This window comes from Simochromis diagramma, unplaced genomic scaffold, assembly GCF_900408965.1.
Source record: "Simochromis diagramma unplaced genomic scaffold, fSimDia1.1 OVJJ01000304.1, whole genome shotgun sequence".
In the NCBI taxonomy this organism is placed as follows: Eukaryota; Metazoa; Chordata; class Actinopteri; order Cichliformes; family Cichlidae; genus Simochromis; species Simochromis diagramma.
In genome coordinates, this window is record NW_024387030.1 from 1,181,451 (window position 1) to 1,204,876 (window position 23,426).

The 23,426-nt window shown below is 40.8% G+C and overlaps 1 protein-coding gene across 2 annotated transcripts in view; it reads right to left on the reverse strand.

Annotated features, from left to right (window-relative positions):
* Positions 1-7,604: 7,604 nt before the first annotated feature.
* pdss2 (prenyl (decaprenyl) diphosphate synthase, subunit 2) overlaps positions 7,605-23,426 on the reverse strand; it is a 33,549-nt gene continuing 17,727 nt past the window's right edge. Inside the window, exons 4-9 of one of the 2 annotated variants that reach the window (XR_005697293.1) lie at positions 16,961-17,035; positions 14,091-14,264; positions 12,316-12,447; positions 11,238-11,273; positions 8,782-8,913; positions 7,824-7,932 (exon numbers count right to left, since the gene is read on the reverse strand). Coding sequence is in view for 1 of the 2 variants with exons in the window: in XM_040041807.1 (XP_039897741.1) it covers positions 7,777-7,932; positions 11,238-11,273; positions 12,316-12,447; positions 14,091-14,264; positions 16,961-17,035 (573 nt within the window). In the remaining variant the exon portion in view is untranslated. Of the gene's footprint in view, positions 7,933-8,781; positions 8,914-11,237; positions 11,274-12,315; positions 12,448-14,090; positions 14,265-16,960; positions 17,036-23,426 lie in introns of both variants that reach the window. The other variant, XM_040041807.1, reaches the window with a different exon arrangement.

Consider the following 23,426-nt stretch of genomic DNA (forward strand, 5'->3'; position numbering starts at 1 on the left):
ACTACCGTTAGAGGAATATATTTACCCACGAAACGATAATTCGATCCACATGCTGAGCTCTTCACAACAAACTCTCTGCTTCTCAGTTGGCATAGAGAAGAAGTCACGCCAACAAGTTTGCCCCACTTTTTGCCTCTGTGATCAACTTCATTCTGAGCCACTGTTTGAAAAATGTCCCATGGTTTTTGTTTTTTTTCCCCCTTGGTTTTGTTTCACTCAGATTCAAGCTGAAAAAGTCATTGCATTCATTTGGCATCACTATCCAGACTGAATTCAGTCATAAACAGAAACTCTTTTTGCACACAAATGAAAGGGCAAATTTTATAAAAAAAAACAAAACAAAAGCAATTCAATTCAGTTCAGTTTACATAATGCCAAATCACAAAAGTTGCCTCAAAGTACTTTTTATTGTAAGGTAAAGACCCTACAACAATACAGAGAAAACCCCAACAGTCAAATGATTCCCTCTGAGCAAGCAATTGGTGACAGTGGGAAGGAAAAACTCCCTTTTAACAGAAAGGAACCTCAGAGAAAGAAGAAACCAGGAACAGGGAGGCGGCAGTTATCTGCGGTTGAAAGTCAGGTAGTTATGTTACGGTTAGAGATTGCTAGGTCTACTGCAGAGCTAACACAGTGACAGACAGCCATTCACATTTACACCTATAACCAATTTAGGGTCACCACTTAGATTGTTGGAGGGAGACTGATAAACCCAGCCAAACTACACTGTAGAGATGGCCTACTTGAAAAGAGAACTGATGTATGAGAACAAAATGCTGTGGTATCTAAAATACCGTTTTGCCTCATTCACTCTGTCTACCAATGAGATTCCAACAACAGTTTGTCCATCAGTAATAACAGAATCAAATGAAGGCCTGGGTTTAAGATTGCAAGGTCAAAACTGCAGAGAAATATTTGTAACACAGAGCTGGCGGCAACAGAAAGAAACTGTGGGAAATGATTAATAAGAGAGGGAAGACAAATGGAGGTATGCCATATTGTTGCAATCAGGAGAAGATTTTGATTTGTAACAGGCAGAAGCTGTTAAGCAGCACTGGCTTCCTCAGAAGTCACTCAGAGATGAACAGAAGACCTCACATAATTCTATCTTAATCATCGGCTCTTTCATGCACACAGTGGCACACAATGTTCTGTCCTCAGCCACAAATATGTCGATACCGAGATGATATAACAAGACAACGTGTGGCTGGTGTGGTTCTCATTATTCGACTAATGAGCTGTCTCCTTGGCAGTCTGATCTGTCAGCCAATGAAGCGAGTAGGCCCTGTGCAGGGGGAAGAGCACAGCCCAGGGTCAGCCAGGCGGCGGCTTGCGACGAGGGGCCGGCGTGCGGCACTTAACACGGGGAAGAGCTCGTTAAAGTGTCATTTTTGGTCAATATGCTCGTCTGTGTGGAAGAGGCCAATCAGCCATACTGTTCCCATCTCAGGAGAATGACTTTCATCCATCACCGTCAGCTATATGATGATATTAGCAGGTGTTTACTGATAGCCCATTCAGAGGAAGACAAATGGAGATTCTAACATCCTTCCACGCTTTCATTCACTCAGTCATTTTACATTCAGGCTCACTCGTAATAGGGTCACATAGAATCAATCCTGGTGTGGATAAAGAAGGGAGGCAGGGAAATATTAGGTCACAATCACTGGTGTGTAGCCAGAGACTCTGACATCTATGTCTGTGAAATTGAATCCCGTACTTAGAAACATGGAGACCAAATGAAGCCAAAAAGCTTGAAATATTTATGTCATTTTTATAGTGTAAACACCTACATTCATCAGCAGTATGAAGTGTGCACAAGTATTGGGTGTTATGTTACTCTCCTTAGCATCAGGCTACTTTTTCACTGTAACAAGTGTTACATTTCCATTTAAAGTAATTAATTATTTCTTCCTTTTATGGTTAAAAGAGAGAAACCCAGGAGATATTTATAGCGTTTCTGTCTCCAGCTTGCTTGCAGCCATGGACAACCTGTTGTTGTCAGTCAGGTTAAGGTTGTTAATTTTTGCTGTGAGTATTTTGAGGATTTTAACACCTGGGTTTATTGAGACTGATTCAATTTACAGTCAACATAAAATAGGCGTTTGAAGAACTGAAGTTTTTGGCACTTCTGCAATGGCTTCATGGCTTTTAGTTCATCTAAATCTGCTGATTTTAGGGCCACTTTTAATCCTTTTTGTGGCACCGATTTGAAAAGACGTCTGAACCCTTGCTCTGAGATTTCCATCTATATAGACCAGACAGTATTACATAGGTGTTACAGCTTTGTTGACAGGCTCTTCCTAAATGCACATCTCTGACTTCACGCCACTGTAAAGGTAACGGAGTCTTAATGTGCTATTAGATGATGGCTACACTGTGTTCATGACGGGATAGAGATGGTCAGTAACAATACTCGGGTAGGCTGTGGTGAAAACTGGCAAAAAAACAAGAAAAAAACCCCTTTGAAACATTCGTTTAAGTATTGAAATATAGTACATTTGGGGAAAAAAAAACACCCTGAGCTTATTGTACTGAAAACCTTTGAAACATGGTGTCTAAGCAGATATTTACTCTGGATGTCTTTAACCTGGCTTCTGGTAACACTGTCATTTATGACCAGGCTATGTCCTTCAACACTACATTAAACAAATGTGCTGCTGGACTGCTTTCTTTCATCTGAGGAATAAAAATGAGAAACATCCTGTTTCAGTGTGAGGTTGGAAACTAGTCCACACATTCGTTATTTCTAGGCTGGACTATTGCAATCCTTTATTATCTCCCTGAAAAGCTTCTAGTTGATTCAAAAATGGTGCAGTGAGAGTGCTAAGAGCAAGACCATTTGATCCTTTGGATCGGCTTATTAAACATACGTTTTAATAAACAGCTATCAGGTGTAATTATTAAATTTATGTATCAGAATTTAGAAACTAATTTCCACTTTAGGCCTAATGAAGATTTTTTTATGGTCAAACTCATGAATGTACAAAGCTTTTATCCTTTTTATTAATAGGCAATGAAGCTTGTGAATTCATGACAATCAAGAATTCATTATTGTTTAAAAATGAATTAACAAGAAATTAATGTATGTTATGTACGATAGCCCAAATCATTAAAATCCAACTGAGAACAACTAAGATCAAAGAAAGAATGACCAAACCTAAAACAGCTGCTACTACACTTCCCAAGATGCATTGTTGGCTACATCTTTAAGTAGGCGCTCACTGGTAAATACCCTAATCTTCCAAACTCTCCAGACTTGGTTTGTCACACAAGGATTCTCTTAAATGTTTAAAGGCTCCCCCACAGCTATAGCTGATGTGTTTTCCCCCCACAGGTTTGAATAATAATCCTCATTATAAGTAAACTGATCTTCACGTGTAAAGCAAACTCAGTTAAAAGTGTGGACGTGTGGACGTGAGAGTGTATGGTTCTCTGTATCTCTGTGATGAACTGGCAGGCTGTCCGGTCTGTGCCACGCCTCTCGTCCTGTGGTAAATGAGGCTCCAGCCTCCTGCAACCTTGAACTAAGTGATTAAGAAAATGGATGGATGGACGGTAAGAGGCAGGTTCTCTTCATCAAGTCAATGGAATTGCCTTCCCATTAAAAAAATACTGCATTTCTTTCCACAACAACAATTGGTTGTTGGTTGGTTGGTTGTAGTCTTTTAAAATATATTTATTCTGTTATGTTTATATTTACTAAATATATTCTATCAAATTCTGACCCTACCATCTGAAACTGGGCTTGGTTCATCTCCTGTTCTTCTAAAATGTGTAATAATGTATCCATCTAGCTTACTTTGGAGATATCAGCTGTAGAAATATCTGCCATCCTTTGAATATAATGGAAATATAACGAAAAGTGCTTTTGAAAATCAAAGCACAAGGACCAATCCATCACCTTTAATGTTTTATAAAGTACAGTGAATGCAGTAATGAATAATTAACCATTAATAAGGCATTTATATGTAATAGTAGGCCTCATAATTCAGTGTTGTAATTTGAAAGTTAATTTTCTCATGTCTTCTTGTGGCTTTAAATACTTTCCCTTCTGTTAGATTGACTCCCCCCTCCTGTTTAATTTCAGCTGTTTGATCACTTTGATCTTTCCATCAGCCAATAAAGATGCTTATGTCAACGTGCTGCATTTGAGCCTTCGCTCCAGCAATTCCTAATACTCCTAGGAATCGAAAATAAAGTTGTATTTCTTTTAACACTGCAAATCAGGGAATTTCTAATTTAACATTTATATCGTGTTTTAATTATTGAATTGGGCACTTAAAAAATCCAGAAATATGTTTTCAGACAACCGTAGATCTAACAGTCACCATTCCCAGCTTCCACAGCAGTGTTCGAGTGTGTAATGGAAATTTGTTGGGCTGCGCTGACCTGCTCTCTCCACTGGACTCTGCTGTAATTACACCACTCGTCGCCTGGGCTGGGCACACTAAGGCCTGTCTTTCACACTTCATGTTTTGGATGTAAACTTATAGCCTTGCCAAGTCTTCCTTTTCATGAAACCCAAGACTCCCAAATTGGAAACTGTAAGCAAACACAGCGTCAAGTTGCTGCAGTGCAGGATAGAAACTTGACAAAAGCCCCTCACCTTCCTCATTCTGCTCTTTGTTTGGGCTACGAGGTATCAGAAAGATTAATACTGGCAGCAACAATGTTGTCAGGGAAGGAAAAATGCTATGATTTCTGCTCGGCATTAAACATTCAGCTTTACCACTGAAAAAAAACTTCACCCATCAAGTCTTCTTCTGCTGTGCTTGGCTGATTTCTGCTGGGAATGTCTATGCAACAGTTTCATTGCTTAGGCCAGACCTCATCCTCTGAAATAAAGTTTTGTTTAGCAACTATATTTGTCATTCTGGCAGTGCCACGGCCTCTCTCCTTGTTTGGTCCTTTTAACTTTCCGTGTAACTTTCCTCATGTCTCCTCACGGCGAGGATAAATATTTCATGAAGCGCCTGAGGCTTTCCCTGGCACATGCAGTACCTCTCTGTACCCAGGAAGCCCAGGCAGCGGAAACCAAAACAGACGAGGAAGTGGACGAACAACCCAGCAACAGAAATGAGCTTGTTTTTCAAACAGTTCGCTCCACATCACCTCCTCTTGCACTTCAACCCCACCTTCTTCTTTTATATCCTATCATCTCCTATTCCCTGCTCCTCATCCACCACTCTGCTTCTTCTTCCTCACCTCAGGTCCCTTTCCCCACCAGTGCTACTCTGGTTTCAAAGCCGTTACTATCTGAAGTTTGAGATCAAATAATTACAACCAACATGTAAGCTCTAAAAAACACCACCACTCCCAGCAGGTAACCTTTGAATGTAGTTTTCTTCCCCCCACTCTAAATAGCTCACAGGTTTTTCAGATTAGACAGGACTAAATAACCATTTTCTCACTGATCGCGCTGCTGTGTTGGAGTTTTTTTTTCTTTAGGGAACCATCAAAGACTTTAGACTAGAAGCTCAGTGAGACTGTGTTTAAACACACTGGCGTGATGTTTACTATGTTCATATCACCGGCACCAAAACTGAGGAGCTGAAGTGTAAAAGCCAAAGGGTCCTAAAGGACATTTACAAATTCAGCCTCCACAGTTATTCCCACAAAAAAACAAAAAAAACAAACAAAACTATTTTGTCTAAATTATTCATTAATTTATTTGAATGTTTTAGTTTTTGTTAGCAGAAGTAGAAAATTTGCAACATCATTATAAAACTTTGTTACCTGTACGGAAGACCAAATCTGCCAATATAAAACAAATAAATACATGTAATTATATAAATACAACAAAAATAAATATAGATTAATTTATACAATTAATTAGTATCCCATTAGTTATTTAAAGTGAGAATAGATATCATGTTTGCCATTCATTTTTATTACAAAAACTGTTGTGTGTGTGTGTTGTCTTTAAAATGTTTTATATTATTAAATTCCTCATATAAAATAACAGGCATACAGACAAAAATCAATGACACTAGAACAGGAGTTTTTTTTTCTGTTTACTTCCATACCAACAAATACCTCTGCTGTGACCTTCATTTCAATATGTGAAAGCAATATAAATAATGGGAAAAACAACAGCTGTGCTTATTTCATAACACACTAAAAAACTGATGACATGGATAATGCTGGTGGTTGCTTAGTTACGAGGAAAACAGAACATGATTATGGTATCACAACTGGTCTTTGCCATTTCTTTTTCCCTTTAATTTTTGAGGTTGTCAATATTAGGCCTTTTTAAAAATGAATATGAGTCTCTCTCTCTCTGAGATTCATTTTACTAACTATCATTAATAGTAAAGTGATTTATCACCATTTCCATGACACGCGGGGTCCTCCATACATGAATTTCACAATTTGTTTTAAATAAAATGATTTCTTGTTTAATATTTAATTAATTTAAAATATTTGTGACGGGTATATAATTCCATGTTGGGATTATTAAAATTCTCCTGATTCCTGAGAAGCAAAAAAGGTCCTGAAAAGATGCAGCCTACAGGCCACCATTAAATAACATCACCAACAGGACTAATAGAAAGTCTTTTATTCATGATCTTTCGTAATATATTTTTTTAATTTAAAAGATGTAAAGGATGTGACTATAATACTCCTCCCAGTGTCTTCGGGTCCTCTCACATGATACGAAATTAATTTTGAGGTGGTGTTTGTGTATTTGTTAGTTAATTTTCAATTCCTCCTCGTCACAATCTGTGTACCTTCAGCCCCCTTTCTTTCTCGTCCCGTCTCCGGCTGTCTGTCCTTCAGGTGTGGCCTCGATGTGACAGACAGCTGCCAGTGGTGGCCTGGTTTCACACCTTGGCTGCCCCCCCGCCGCCTCCCTCTGCAGACAGCAGCCTGGGAAACCACAGGCCACCAGGCTGGCGCCAGCCTGTACGGCTTAGAGCAGGGCAGCCGGCCCAATCAATACCTCTGCATTTCCTGTCCATTTGCTCAGGTCTCTTCATTAATAATTACTGCTTGGCGGAGCTTCAATGCGCTCGCTGGCTGGGCCAAGGGGAGAGGCTGGGTGACCTTTCCCCGCCCCTGGCTTGACTTGGATCACACAGACAAACACGGGGAGAGACATAATAAGGCAACACAGATGACATTACCCCTGATTCATGCCGGTTCCTCCTCTGCAGCGAAGAGCACGCCAAATGCTATTAAAAAAAATAAATTTTTTTGCAGCTGTGCTTATCAGCAGTGGTACACACCAGGTAGAACATGACTTTGAGACATTTTTACAACCAGTTTGGTGCCGCTTTTCAACTTGGCAAACACCCACTAAATCCAGCAGCTATGATTTCACCATCATCTGTGCCGTGCAGCGGCAACCAGGAGGAAGCTATTCTTAAAAGTAATTTTTGAAAAAATAAGTGCCGCTCAGTGTATCATTTCCTGTTCATGGTACATTTTCCAGATGACAATAACAATTCTTCAAAACATCTTAAATTACGTTCTGCCTGGGATGTGCTTTCGCTGATAAGCAAAGCAACAATAAATGCCAGGTTTGAAACTGCAGCAGCCCGGTGTGATTATTTTCTCCAGGCATGAGAGAAAACAAAACGCATGACATGATGCTGAAGTAATGTGGGGTTTTTAAAAAACTTTTTTATTTAATGATGACCAGAGAGCAGAACAGTTTCTCAGCATCTGGATCGAGTAAAACAAAGTTAATCTGTTCTCGTTCTTTGGCCTCTGCAGACAAAGACCCCTCCAGGCTGTACAGGAGTGTGTGTCTGTGTGTGTGTGTCCAGGTCAAAATTTGGTGACGGCAGAGGCGATGTTCTCCAAGGCGGATCGAGCCTCGGAGGAGGGGAAAGCCTGGATGGCCTCCAGAGCCTTGTTGCCATGGTAACAGCACAAGTCCATCGCCGTGCTCACGCCTTTCTCCGACTTAACCGCTGCCAAAAGCTGCAGACGGATGAAAACACACATTAGTTTGTCATGTTTGTGTCACTCTCGTTACTATCCAGCTGTCAACACAATAAACTGTTAAGAGGCAGCGAAAGTTAGCTCGCTGTTAAAGCGGGCCCGAGGGGTAAAAACGGGAGGAAAGATGCCTTTTAATAACCCCTCCCCAAAAAACCCCAATCACAATCACGTCTGTGCTGCCAGTGGTACCACTGAAGGCAGCTTCCCAAATTTAACTACAAGAGGAAATTTTCAGACTCATCACTGTGAGTTAGGCTTTAAAAATTTGGCATTTGACAATGAGAAAGGAAATGCCCCGAATCGTGTTTCTCTGCCAGTGCTAATTACGTAGCTCACAGCTTTTCTGTCTTTTCACTTTACTAATGAAGGCACCGGTTTTTCTGCACGCCAGGTAATGAACTGAACAAAGGATTTCCGTGAAGACTGTCAGTCACAAAGTTGCGGATTGTTGGATTTTTTTAACACATTGATTTCTGCTCCTATATTCCAGAGAGCACCTCATGCACCTTACACAACGTACACATTTCATGCATGAGGAAGCAGAGGCCATCAAATCAAATCAACTCTAACATCAGCTTTAAGTACACAGACTGAGTGAATTTGTGCACCTCCCTGTGCTTTACTGCTGCTGTGTTGGGACATCTTTTTGCTGGAGGCGTTTTACCTGATGAATTCTGGAGGTGGAAAACCCCGTAGGCCTTTCTTCTCTAAATCACCAGCCAGGGTGATGCTGAGTTCGACACCTGCAGTTCTTTATTATCATTTTTTTCCTTAAATTTAGAAAAGACTATATTTCCTGGAACATTTCACGCCATCTTCTCTGCTAACCTTGTTTAATTCGGCATTCGTTTTTAACGTTTCCTCCCTCCCTCCTCTGTTTGCGCGTTATGTTTGGTTCCACATCCTGTTCTTTCTTCATGCTCCGAACAAGATTTGTCTGTCTTTGCCGCCTTGAGTCTCCTGATCTCATCAATATTCACATGCAGCACGTGAGAAAAAATTAAACAGGAAAAGTGAGCATGATAGCTGACATAATTCAATAAAATATGATCAAGTTAATTCATTTTTCAAAAGTAATGTACACTGAATATATTAAACATCATTTAATAAAAGATGGAGTTAGTTTTTCATCTGAAAACGCCACTTTGTCAAGATTTAGTATGAAACGGTGAGTTACCCCCGTGTAATTAAATTAAAAGCCAATGAGAGACCCTGAGCAGCTCCTGAAGCACCTGTCCACGATATCGTGGCTCGCTCTGTGGCTCCTGATTACTGCTGCAACTTTCCACTGATTATAAGCCAGCCCATCTTCTAGAGTCCTTTTCTATGCTTTTCAGGTTCTGGTAAGTCTGTGGCACATAATGTAAATCGTGTAATGCCAAAAACATTACAATTTCTCTTGGCAACACAAAATAACTGCCCACAGGTGATACCAAGATGGCTGCTAAATGGCAAGACACCGAGGCCATGTCCACACTAATACGTTTTCGTTTGAAAACGCATCTTTTTCTCCCCGTTTTGACCTTCCGTTCACACTGAGACGGCGTTTTCGGTCAAGGAAAACGTGTTTTGAAAACAATCTCCAAAGCAGATACATTTGAAAACGCCGTTTTCGCATCGCAGTGTGGACAGCGAACCCGGAGCCTTTTCGAAAACGATGACACATTTTAGTAATGTGATGCAGTCATGTAACCAATGAAACTAAGATAGCGGAGGGCATTATACAGCAGTTGTTTTGTTTGCTCTCAATTTTGACAGCCCTATTAAAGATTAATATCATGCTCCAGATAGCTTTTCTTCAAATTTTTTAATTCTCACTTGCTTTTGCAACTTTGTACTTTTGTGTTACTCGCAGCAACAACTCCACCTCATTGTTAGTCAATTTAAAAAAACTCAGTGCTTTTCCTCGACCTTGTGCCGCGACGTTTCAAAGAGCCGAAAAGTAAATAAACGGCAGACAAAAATGAGGCAGGTCGAATCGTCTTGCGTTTCACGCATCCGCAGTACTGGAACGTAAACATTTTCGGCCGTTTCAGTGTGGACGGAGCGTTTCCAGACGAAAACGCCGTTTTCAAATTTATCCAGGCTAGTCTGGACGCAGCCTGAGAAACATTTAAATACTTGGAAAAATTGGAACTTACACAGAATAAAGTTGGTGTTTCTGCTTAATGTTTGTTTTTAATCTGGTCAAGATTTAACAACATAATAAACCCTGATCAATTTAGCAGACATGTTTAACTCTCCATATCTTCCTCCCTTGCTGCTCATCATCACTATTCAGCCAATCACACTCAAACTTTCTGCAGGGTCACCATCTAACAGCTACACAGCAATGACAAGTTATATGAAAAACAGACATTTCTCTTTATACAATCCACTGATTAAAACCTGACCATGCTTACTGAAGGTCACAATAAATTGTGCGCTGAATGGTGAGCACACCTCGTGAGTAGCTGAAGCAGCTCCTCAGGCTACAGTGAGTCATCCTCACTTCTTTTCTGTACTCAGATTTTCTTAGATGATTAAAACCAAAACATAAGTGCCTACAAATAACACTTCTGACTGATTTTGTGTGTGTAGAGCTACTGGGGAACAAAAGACTAACAGTCAACACAAAACTCTGCTTGTCATTTATCAGTTAATTCATGCTGGTTTTAGCTATTACAGGTTCCTAACTTTGTGCTGAATCCAAACTTTAACGTTTTCTCACCCCCGTGTGCTGCTCTTAGTTTCCCTCCTTGTGTCTCCTCACCTCTCCTTCCCCTCAAACTTCTCTCCCCTTTTCAGCAGCCCTGCTGAAGGAGATTCTCTCACAATGCCACTGTCTCAGAGTCTCGGTGTCTCCTCCGCAAATAGGCCTCGGTAACTAATCCTTCCTGCTCTTGTTTCAGGCGAGACCAGATAACACCCCCCTCCTCCCCTCTTCCAACACCATCGGACCCCCCCCTCCTCTGTAGCTTCGCTCTCTTTTTGCACCCCTATCGGTCCCCTTCTATGCCTCACACATTGACTTTGGAAAGCTTGTTTCCCAACTTTGATATAAGTTACAGTGAAAAGACATCCTGTTTCTCTTTGCCGTCTTTGAGGGCAGACAGTAAGGAGGTAAAAACTGAAATACGGCAAAGGAAAATTGTGGCCATCTAACAAACTTGTAACAAAAGTGCAACTCAAAGATAACAGAATAAAACTGAACTTTGTGTCACATTGTGAAATAACATTAAGAGTTCATATCTCACGGAACGGGCAGATTCTGGATAATGGCATTCGTAAAGCTGTGTGCTTACCTTTGAGTAATCCAGCTGGTTTCTCAAAGTTTTTGCCTTGAAGAATAAAAGAAAAAGAGATAAATCAGGCATGTATCTCTGGCTTCTAAGGGTAAGCTTTAGAAATTTCTCCAAGGCACAGGGAATATTTCACTGTCTATTTCCCCACCTACACCTACAATAGTCAGAGGACTGAAAGCGTGCTTCTTCGTTGTTACAATTTGCACAATAGCAAATACAAAATAAATGCATAAAACTAAAGCAAAGAGTCAAATTCTTAATTTAAAGAAAAAAAAAAACAAGCAAGCAAGTCAGATGCAATAACAACTGAAGCTGAATAGTGAAAAAGTGACACCTGGAGTAGTTGTTGCAGAATGTACTACAATAAAAACGACTTCCACTGATTCAGAGGGGGTCAGGGCAAAACTTTTTCAATAAGGAACAACCCTGAAGTTTTAACTTTCCCGATGATGCTCTGCCAGCCTCACTGCTATTGTTCTCTGCCTGTAGGGGAAGTTATTTTTACCTGAGGCCTGCAGAAGCACTAGAAGCACAGTGTTTTTAAATTATACTCAAAACAGCAGCAGTGTGAGGAGACGCTGGGGGTCTGCTTCTCTGGTTGCAAACCCTCTTTTGGCCAGGCCGTCCAATCACAGTGGAGCAGGGGTGGGGTAAACACTATTCTGACCAACCATCAGATCTTATTTGATAAGACTGCTGCGTATGGCTTTACCAAAACACATCCCCCAAACTTTTTCTGGACTCAGTGACTGAATTTGTTCATTCAGTCACTGAGTGAATGGAGGGCAGGTCAGTCGGACTGAGATCAGGTGAGTTTTGTTTCAGCAGTATGGAGAAATTTAACAGCTTTCTCTCTCTCACCTTTGTTTTAGACCTCAGTTTGATCTTCTTTACTCATCACAGTAACAGATACTGTGAATTATATTATAAAGTAAGATTCAGTCAACTTTTCAAGTGGTTGCACGCAGCTCTTTCAGATCTGATGCAAACCTATTTAAATTAAAGCTGATACTCCTGCTAGAAACATAAAGGCAGTGAATCCAGCTGGCCCTGGTGTCATGGACCATCCTTAGCGTACCTGCTGCAGCTGATGATGCCACGTCTCCCGGCCCATAATTTGACGGTGGAAAACGATCGGGGCGGCGCTCAGACTAAATGACAGCGGCTCTCCTACTCTGCTCTTCACAAACGGCTGCAGGTCAGAGTTCAGCTGCAGAAAGGCAGAGAACATTCGTCATTGCGGAGCTTCTACTTTGTAACTTTCAGCTTATCAATTAAACGAAGTCAGTGGTGAAAACAGTCAAGGTTGCATTTGCCTGTCTACACTCTGAGCTGACCCTGTTAATGAACAGACACAGCTAGCCTGATGAGGACGGTTCTCCTTCAAAGACCTCATTTTTGGTTCCTCCCATGCTGAGATTCCCTGTAGCCACTGAGGCCTGCAGGCAGGCAGCTACAGGGAGCCCCAGCAGGAGAGGACGCACTAAAGCAGCAATGAGAGTGGGATCATTATGAATGACTTCTACACCAGCGCCAATAATATTCAGCTGAAAATCTCTGAACCTTGGGAAAAATAACTGAGCAGCTGCATTATTTACATCTTAATGACATTCTAGCACATAACAAATCAACCTTCTTCCTGTTTCCACATTTTATGCCCCTCTCTGATACAAGAATAATAAGACAGACAGGCACTTAAGTCTAATGTTTCCTATGTTTCGTTTGCACTTTTTGTAGTGCCGATAAATCACTCTGCTCCCTTTAACGTCACGCTTTTATGTATCAATTCAGCTACAGTGTGAAGTATTTGATAAATAGACATAAAAACACTTTTGAAAAGAAGGGCAATTATTCATACCGAGGATGAGAGAGAAAGAAGTCAGACATTACTAGAAGCCAGATTTTTTTCTTTACTTTGAATTAACTTGATCACAGAAAGTATGTCAGTCAGGAGGTCCAAAACTTTGGCATTAAAAAAAGATCAAAGACTAAATTAGAACCGCCAGAAAACCTCCACATTTTTAATTTAGGTACTGACATAACTCTATTTTTTTTTCACTGCACATAACAAAATGCAACAATCTATGTTGCCTCTTCTCTCTAAAAAGAACACGGCTGCACGGCTTAGGTTTGCAATGTTACATCTGAAAAAAGCGCAAGACTTCTGGAACAATGTCTGAACAAAATGCACAGCTCCACATTTGGCAATAACCAAACACATCATATCAGCACGGCGGTGGAGGAGTGACGATTTGGGCTTAGTTTGCAGCCACAGGACATGGGTACCTTGCAGTCATTCACTCAACCACAAACTCCTCTGTATACCAACATATTCTAGAATGAGTCCTTCTACCCGACAGTTAAAGTTTGGCTGAAATTGGGTCAAGCACCAGGACAGCGATCGACACATAGCATGGCTGACAAAGAAAAGAATCAAGCTGCTGCAGCAGCCCACTCGAAGTCTAGACCTCATGCCTAAAAACTTCAACATACTGACATCCTTAAGCTGCTGAATTATGGAGGACTGGGACTATGCTCCTGAACCATCCATATTCATAGAGACAAAAATCCCGGGAATTACAATATTTTTTCTGTTTCCAAGGAACTAATGACAGGAGCGACTAGGATCTTTCTCTTGGCTTTTTTCTAAGACAGTCAGGCGTTTATTACATCTTTTTTTAAATCTCTTGTTTAAATTATCAAAAGAGTTTGTTCTTCTTGTATCTAATCCCTTGAAATCCAGTTGGTTTCCCGCTAAAAAAGGCATCGTGATGATACGCTGATCAACCATTATAGATTTATTGCTCAGACAACCTCCTTTCTTGTATATGTTACTTGCTGGATTCGCCTCACCTTGTGGCCCAGCGACAGGTGTTTGCCGTACTTGTAGGCCAGTCTTTGAGACTCTTTGTCGTGTTTGGCGAGCTCCATCGCAGCTTGACAGCTCTTGGCTAGCAGCGCCCCATGAGACAGGAACGTCTGCTCCTCCCACGCCGCCACGTCGATGCCGTCGTTGAGGCCGTTCTCCTGCAGAGCAAACAGAGGCAAAGAGCATGTGTGAGCAGGCCTGAGCTTCCTCCGCTTTTAAGTTCCCACAGAGCACCTCGCTGCTCCATCAAAACAAGCCTTCCTTGCTCTTTGACTTTATTTCTCAGTGTGTAATTCGTGAGGCCTCAGCGAGTAGCAGCACACCGTTATTTTCCACAAGTTCCTCAGTCATTTTAAAGGAAGAAGGAAACAGTAACAGCAGAAAAACAACTGAGGGCTTGCTTTTTTTAATTTGCAAATTTAAGTAAATCATAAGAAATATACACAAATGGAACCAGGTTGTTATTATTAGAAACTATTAAAAAAAAATCTAAATATCTGGAAAATAGAGAATAAAAAGCCATTGAAACACATCAATTATGTGTATGACATTTTCTAAAATATATAAAAGTAATAAAATAAGTAAATTGTGTCAGAGTTGGAGATGTTTTTTTAAACTACCTCAAATTAACTAGTTATAAACTCAGCACATAACCTACAGATTTAGATGAGTTAAAGGAAATTGTTGCTCACTGGTACCTCTGATTACTGTGGACTATTTAGGAAAGAAAGCTGCTTATTACTATTATTAGTCTTATTCAGGACGTCTGTTATTCTCATTATAGTTATTGTTGGCCACTTTCACACCGAAGCATTACTAACCTTTCTATGCTGCTCACAGTAGGTGTTAACTATTTAATCTAAAGGCAACCAAACATATTATCTTTGGTTTCTTGAAGCTTTTAACTGAATCTGAGTAAGCTTGTTTTTGCAATAGTATATTTCTTAAAATAAGGATGCTGGTGTTACTATATGAAAATAACCTAAAGCATTTTTCTCTGCTTCTCAGTACTTTCTGATTTTCTGACATTATACCCAAATTTTTTCTACGGATGATTCAGACATTTCAAAAGAGGCTATATGACGTTTTTCTTTGTTCCTAAAAAGGTCATTTCCATGAAGCAGTCAGGCACTAAAGCTGTAGCAGGCATTGTATTGGTGGAGGGAACCTACCCTTAAAAGGCTAAAGGTGGGGCATACCCTGGACAGTTTGCCACTATATCATCTAGAAACACCATTCACATAATGACATAATGACCAATTATAACCTTGTGCATGTCTTTGGACTCTGGCTGGAAATGTGGGTGTTTCATGAGAAGCTACTCAGGCACACGGAGAACATGCAAACTCCACTCAGAAAGGCCCCAGCCAGTGGATTCAAACCCCTGGACCTTCTTGCTATTAGGCAAATGTGCTAACAACTACACAGCCACAGCAATAGTTTACATTACTGAGCACATGTTCACCATAAACAAGTTGCCAATTAACCTCTTTATTAGTAGTAAATTAGCTGTTTGTGAGCAATTACAAAACCTGACCATGCTCTACTTCAACTGAGAATTTTCTGCTCAATAACCTCATAATTACTGCTTATTAATAAAGGTAGTTGCACATAAATCATGAGCTTGATGTCCTCTGCTCAGTATAGTCCTAATAATGTGGCAGTAACATAAAAACGGGCTTTAGTGAGGTCTACTAGAAGAGCTTTTACTGATTCACTGTTCAGATTCTGACCTTATTTATCTTTTCCTGGGCCTTGATGCTGCCCCTCAGTTCATCCTCTGTCTGAAATAAACAGTTTTAGCTCTTCAGCTCAGGTCATCATCACTTTAAGGCCAACTTTCTTCTGATTGGCTGCCCATTGTAACCACAAGGCTTGAACAGCAGGTAGGTGGGACTTCTGTGCTCACAGATGGAGCTGTGTGGCCAAGATGAGGATAGCAAGGATATCTTCTCTATTTTAAACTTTAACCATGTTTAAATTGGCATAAATGATTGGAATGGTAGTTCTCCCGCTGTTGAATGGCCTTCTTATGTATCTCTGGACCATTCCTAGTGCGTCAGTGTACGTTGTTTCATGTATTTGTGCCTTGTGTCTTAGCACTATGCCTCCTTCAATGTGTCAGAATTCTTCAACTTGATCTTTACTTTTGGGAAGCAGATGAAATCGCAGTGATGTAAAGTGAGCTGGGCAGGTCAAAAAAAGGTGTCATAATAATGTAATGAACTGAATGTTCTCTCAGACAGCTTAGGATGTTACAGCACAGAGAAGTTCACCCTGTCAGCGCTTACAGCCATACATCCTTCTCATCTGATCTCAGAAGCTAAGCAGGGTTGTCCCTGGATAGGACTTGGATGGGAGACCACCTGGGAATACCGGGTGGTGCGAAAATAGAGCAGGTTGGCTATTAATCGGAAGATTCCTGGTTCACCCAGTGTGCATGCCGAAGTATAGGCAAGATGCATTCATCAGCGTGTGTTTATGTCATGCATAGACAAAAAAAACCCCAAACCTGTTTATGTGTGAGGAGTGCTCAAAGTGAGAAAAAAGCACCATCTAAGTACAGTCCATTTAAGCCTTGTGAACAGAGGTCTCTTCAGCAGAAAACTGCTCAGTCATCATAGCTGGAGACTCATCTCTCATCACTAGACTGAAATGGCACATGCAAGTTTCTACAATTGCGAAATTGCAGAGAATGACGCTTCCACAGAGAGACCTAAACACTGCAGAGATACAGAGAAGATTACCTTGAACAGGAGATCAACCAAATTTAATTTGAGTAAGGCATTGGGATATTTCAAGGTCCAGAGAAGACGGATACGTATGCATTGTATGGGAAGAAAAGATGTTTTACCTCTGTGTTGTGGGAATTCTCATAATAGACTCCTTGAACCAAATCACCAATGGCACTGGAGATCAATTCAACGACCTGTCGAAGACAAAATGAAAGAAAAACACGTTGAAGATGTTTGTTTCAGATTAGGACCTGAAATGTTCGTATTCACGCTCATTTTACTTGATATCATTGACTCCAAAATATAATAACTGTATCAAAACAGGAATTAAAATCAACAATAAATCACTTAAAGACAGACAGGAATTTCATCAGAAAGCATGTTAAACTTTGCAAAAAAGATTTTTGATGACCAAGAAGAAAAGCACAAGAAATTCAACTGTGAAACCAAAGCTAGGACGCACAGGTGTCTGCATGCTTGGTCCCAACAGTGAAGCCTGAACCAGGAGCAGTGAAGACCTGCTTTATACTGAGTGGGATGACCTCAAATAAACCGCCAGCCGCTGTAACGGCCATCTCACCAAGAAGCAGAGTGCTGCATCAGTTTACTGGTCCCCCACAATCACCAAACCTAAACCCAGCTGAGTTGATTAGGGATGAGCTGGATCACACAGTGAGGGAAAAGCAGCCAACAAATCCTCAGCACATGTGGGAACTCCTTTCAGTACAGCTAAAAAAAAAAAAAAAAAAAGCTTCAGGTGACGACCTCATGAAGCCGCCTGAGAGGCCAAACAAAAAGCAAAAGGTGCCAAAAGGTGCATATCTGAGCCAGAGATTACAGGTTTGATTCACACAGCGGTCAATATGTGCAGCTACTTGACCTCTTCAAGTGTCCCCAGGTCAGGTACTGCACTTAGCCTCTCCCTCCTCATAAATCACTAAGGCTAACAGCGCTGATTAAACTCCTAAAATGTCGATGTAAATGAGGCTGATCACAACCGACACGCTATTCGGTTCATCTGTGACATTTGTAATTAAAAACCACAATCCCCCCCCCTCCCCCTTGACTGAAGAGCGAGGAAACGGTATCTGAACAGCTGGTTTGGAGAATTAATCGGAGGTGAGATGTGCTGGAAGCCAGGTGAACTGCAACTCGGCTGCTCATTTTCGCTCCGTAGGGGAGCTCCTGGCGATTTCATGAAGCACATCCAGGCTCGCCTTCGTTCATTATACTTTGTATTTATAGAGGAGTCCGGTTTGAGAGAGCCGGCTCGGGTGTCTGTCTGGTCTGAGGGGCTGAAATGGAGCTAAAAGGCAGATGGTGAGACAAAATAAGGTGGTGTCCAGAAAGCAGAGGGGTTAACAAGGTTTTGAAAGTGATGATCTGACCTCTGGGTTCTCTTTTCTCATATTCCCTCATTATTCAAAGATTTCTTACACTTTGTACCTCTGGGTTTGCCTCATTAGTATACAAGGTTAGGATTCTGCAAAAACATTGTGAGTCAAATGAAAAAGGAAAATGAGCCTTAAGTCTAAATAACCACTACATCTGCAATCAGTGAGCCATTAAATATGCTTTGTATACATTTTTAAAAATCAAACTAAGACAAAACTTAAAGATGAAGCTAAAACGGGCCTTATGTGTGCGTTTTGTTTGCTTAAGAGTGCAGTTGCCCATTTCCCCTTACAGGGGGCATGCATGCCTACATTTTAGCTTACAGAAACCCTACCAGCCTCTCATCAACCACCAGATAAGAGGCTGAATCTTTTAAAGTGGTTGTTTATGTCTGGATCTATTGAATGAGTAAATGAAAAAAAAAGAAAAGAAAAAAAGGCAGACAATGTCTCCGTCCTTCATTCACAGCCACAGAACAGCGTGGACAGTGGAGACGGGGCCACGCCTGTTACAGTTCAGATGAATGAGGTTAAATTTAGAGCTCCTTCAGCTCATCCCAGACATCCTTGGTTCATCAGAAAAGTCTGGTGACGCTAGCTGCTCCGTCAGCCTCGCAATGTCCTTTGGGTAACTGAATCCACTAGGGGAAAATATTGAGGAAACCTGAGCTTCGCCCACAGACCTGGAAGGACAATGTGCCTACAGTATTACCAGATGTGGTGTCTCTGCCTGGCCTGCATTGGGAAGTGGGGGCCAGTGGGGGGCTTTTTTTGGAAAGTATCAGATCATCTCTCCCCCTGCCTCCCTCTTACTCCATTCCCAAATCTAGCCAGATCGTGTTTTGCCGACAGGTCTGCGAGGGGGAAGAAACTGGAGCTCCACGGGAAGATTATTTTACAGTTTATACAAGTAGCGGCATAGGTTTTCTCTCAAGGCCACGACATATAATCTCCATCGCTCTCAGTGCCTTAAAAGAAAAAAAAAAAAAAGCCTGGTTTATGAGAAAAACTTTAAAAGCTACAGGAAACACTCATCTGTTACCCTGCACCTTCAATATTTAACAACAGACTCAACTGCACAGTTTAGCTGTTAAAGGGCTGTAAATATCTGGCTGTTAACAGAGTTTAACGGTGAAAAGCAAAATGTCTTATAGCCTTCACTGCATTAGCCTTGGAGTAATTATAAGTTTGAAAATGCAACAGCATATTTGTAGATTTTTTTTCTTTCAGGTAAAACAAAGAGGATACAGGATTAAGAGTAAATCTTTACAAACTCTACAAAAAACAGGAAAAATATATGCAAAAATGAAAATGTTAGAGTGCCAATTCTCATGCCATTTTCTAGAAATACGATACTGCGTCTCTCCTGTACAACAGTTCCAACTGGGTTTTTTTTTTCAAATTCCAAAAACTGCAGTTCCTCAAATGTCCTCTTGGGGCTGGCTCCAAAAGGGAGTCGATCCACATAGATTCCCATGTTAAACTGAGCACTTCGCAGCAGAAGTAGACATGATTAAAACCTGCAACAACCATAAAACAGTTTCAGCTAACTTACACTTTCATAACAAATTTATTTCATAATTCATCCATTTAAACTGTATCAGTGCTTAATGTTTGCAATTTTGGGTGTTGGGGTTACTTTAAGTGACAGGTTGGCACTGTTAGCTTTCTGCGAGGCTTTACCTCCACTCTCACCAATCTGAATTACTCAACAACGTTTGTTGCATTTGTGCCTTTTTGAGCATTTTAGTGCAGTTATCTGACAACAGCATAGCTTGCTGTCTGGTTAATTGCACTAACAGAGTGGCCAGGCAGATTAGTTCTAAAGCGTATAGTCAGATTTACATACGTGACATGAATGTTTCAGCTCCTCTATATGAACTGACAGCACCTGCTGCAGTTTTCTGTTAGGATTTAATGTATTATACTGTTCACGACAAGCAGTGCTGATGAACCTATTAAAAGTGGACTTGCATTTACTGTGCATCCTTCTAACTCACAGTTCTAATCATACGAATCATTTATATTATAATACAACAACTAATAATGCACAGCTGACACTAATCAACAGAGTAAATCCGCATTCATGGAATTACACAACCAAATGGTATAATGGCTATGCTAAATGGGTAATGTTGTAAAGGGGGGGGGGGGGGGGGGGGCTCTGTGCTCCAGTCAAGAAAAGATGGAGGAGGAAGAGAAGAGGGCAGTGATGCTCCAGAGTAACTTGCGACAAATAAAAGGAGCTGTTTCGGATTTAAAGAATGAGATTCATTTAGCTTCATTTCTTGTGCTCTCGTCCCCTCAGACTCAGGCAGCTCCTCACACACAGCGACAGGAAAACAGGTGAGGCAAAGATAACACGTTACTCGAGGCTAACAGGTGTTTTTCCTGACAACAGAATAATTTGTGCAACAAACGCTGTAAGAATAAGTCAAAATTTTGTTTGTTTTAAAGCTGTAGCTCTGCTCTGGAAACATTAATGCTAACGAGACAGATGTTGGCTTTGTGCAACAGCTGCTGCACATCCAAATATAACGGGCAGCATTTTAAGTAATGCCTCTATTGGCCTGTGCCAAATATTTTATTTTTGTTAATAAAATTTGAGGGATTAGTTTTAGTTGAGTATTTTATTCATGTTTTATGTCTTTTTAAAGTATTTTGGGGGCTTTTTGTGCTTTAGGCTGACCCCGGATGTTGGATGGATTCAAACTTGGGCCTCTGCTAAAGCCTTACAGCACATGGGTCACCTGCTCAACCCGATGAACTGAGCTGGCTTCTCGTTTTATGTATTTATTATGATATTAAATGACTATTTTTTATTTCTAGAGACTCTTGATACAGAAAAGTAAATGTAAACATATTTAAAGACCAATTTTGCAAAAGAAATATTCTTCAACACCAACAACAACAGATATATTGTGGAACAGGTTAGCAGGAAAGACCAGACCTCCCTCTCCCTAGCCACGTCCTTCAGCCCATCTAAGGAGACAGTGACGTGCGTCCAAGCCAGCTGTGAGATCTCATGGGCTCCACCAAGTAGGAAAACCCAGAACACCTTACCAACGAGGCCCCAGTCAGATTCCTGACCCATGTGGAGGAGTAGCAGTGACTCAGGAATGACTTAGCTCCTCCCCCTATTGCTAAGGGAGAGTCCAACAACCCTTCATAAGAAGTTCATCTGTAATCATGCTCTTTAGGTCACTATGCAACTGAGCCCTGACCTGGACCTTATTCCTGCTGCTTCACTCTCAGGTGCAAAGCAGCAAAGTATGAGGGCGTCACATGGTGAGGGCAACAGAACCACATCATCCGCAAAAATGAGAGACTCGATTCTGAGGTCACCAAAGTTTCAACTTTCTACACTTGGCTACATTGGAAATTCTGCCCATAAGAATTATGCACATGGAGCAGCAAAAACCATTAAAAAATACACAGATAACACAGATTTTTCTTTTTCACCAGTGCTGATTTAATTAAGTATAATTAGGTGGACTTTGAAGTCATTTGAGTAGTAGAAACCACTCAAATAAATGCATAAAACGATGTATAAATGTAGATGCATATGTATAAAAGTAAAACAAACAAACAAACAACAACAATCTGATATAAAAACATCAGACTAAGGATCTAAAAATTTCTTCAGGTAAAAATTACAGTCAAAGACATTAACTGTGCTTTACTTTTTCAATAAATTAAACAGAGCAGAGCTCAACACCAAAATCCAGCCCCAACTAAACCACATTTCTGTACCTTCAGCTCAGCATTATGGACTCATCTCTGCTGTTTACAATAATCTCATTTCCACTGTGTTCCAACCAGAGAAAAAGGCTGAAAATATGAGCATCAGTGCATGCTGTGGTGTGGTTTCCCCTTGGTTCATTTTGTTTTGCTAACCTTTTCAAACATGAGTAACTGTGAGCTATCAGATGTCCATCTCCTTATTACCTCTAAAAACTTCCACTACGGGGGATGCTTCCTGTGGTTGCTTCAGATTGCAGGCTTGTTTGGGAGAAAGAAAAAAAAAAGGTTAATACTCTCCAGCATTGCTCTGTGGTAATTTAGTGCTAGCTGAGTATGAATGGCATTGTTCTCACCTTGAAAATGAACAATGCTAAAGGAAAATGTGCTGTAAGCGTTCAGTTTAATCAATGCCAATGTGCTTGGCTTGAATGCACGCTTAATAGGATTAAATCATCGTTAGTTTGAGTCATCAGCAGATCTGCCATCATTTCATTCTCACTGTGTTTTTCTTCATCTTCCAGGGAAACAACAATATCAGTTCCATTACTGTAATTTGTAGCTTAGCCACAGAGTGTCTATTATCTCTTAGTATTGTTACAGAGCCAATTAGCACTATTAAGGAAGCACCACACCTTTAGAATTATCTGTAACTGATCAAGGAAAGGTTGGTTTATAACTCCCTCTGTGTTTCTTATACAACAAGCACTACTGGGAACCTACAACATATGCCTGCGTGTGCTGAAAAAGAAGCATCAGGGAAGGCGACAAGGGCTGGTCCGGTTGATGGCACGGGAGGGGGAGATGGTTATTTTGATCCACTCAGGCAACTGCATTCTGAGGCAGCAGCGTGGTGACAGCATCTGTCAACAAGGGGTTACCAGGCTACGCAGCAGATATGATCTCAGATGCTCTCACAAGGCTGCTCCCACACCAACGTCAAAAGATTAAAACTATAACTAGTTTATATGCTTGATAACCTCGTTACCAGCATGTAGCAAAGACTGACACTTGCACCTCAAATATGCTGCTAGGAAGATCCATGTTTGAAGGAGTTTGAGGATGAAAGCCCCCCCAGGTGGCCAGATGATTACTGTGTGAAACATGAAGTTATTAGAATGACAGCTGAATTGTCAAGAAAAGGGGACCACCTGCTGAGAATCTAGGAACCAGGAAAAGATCAGGTCTCACCTGTGTCTCACCACACATCCTTGAATTTCAAAACTTGTCATGCTTGCCAAGCAGTGTCTGCTCACTAAACCAATGCTATGAGAAAGTGTTACCATTAGCCAAGTTGTAGTTGTAATAGAAGTTATTCCTCCACTTAAACTGCTGGATTGCACGCCCTCTTTCTTAGCCTGCAAAAACTGAGATGAATTTCTTGAAATTTGTTGGAAAGTTGAAGGATGTGTGAAAGAAAGACAATTAAGTCATTTAATTCTGTTTTAGA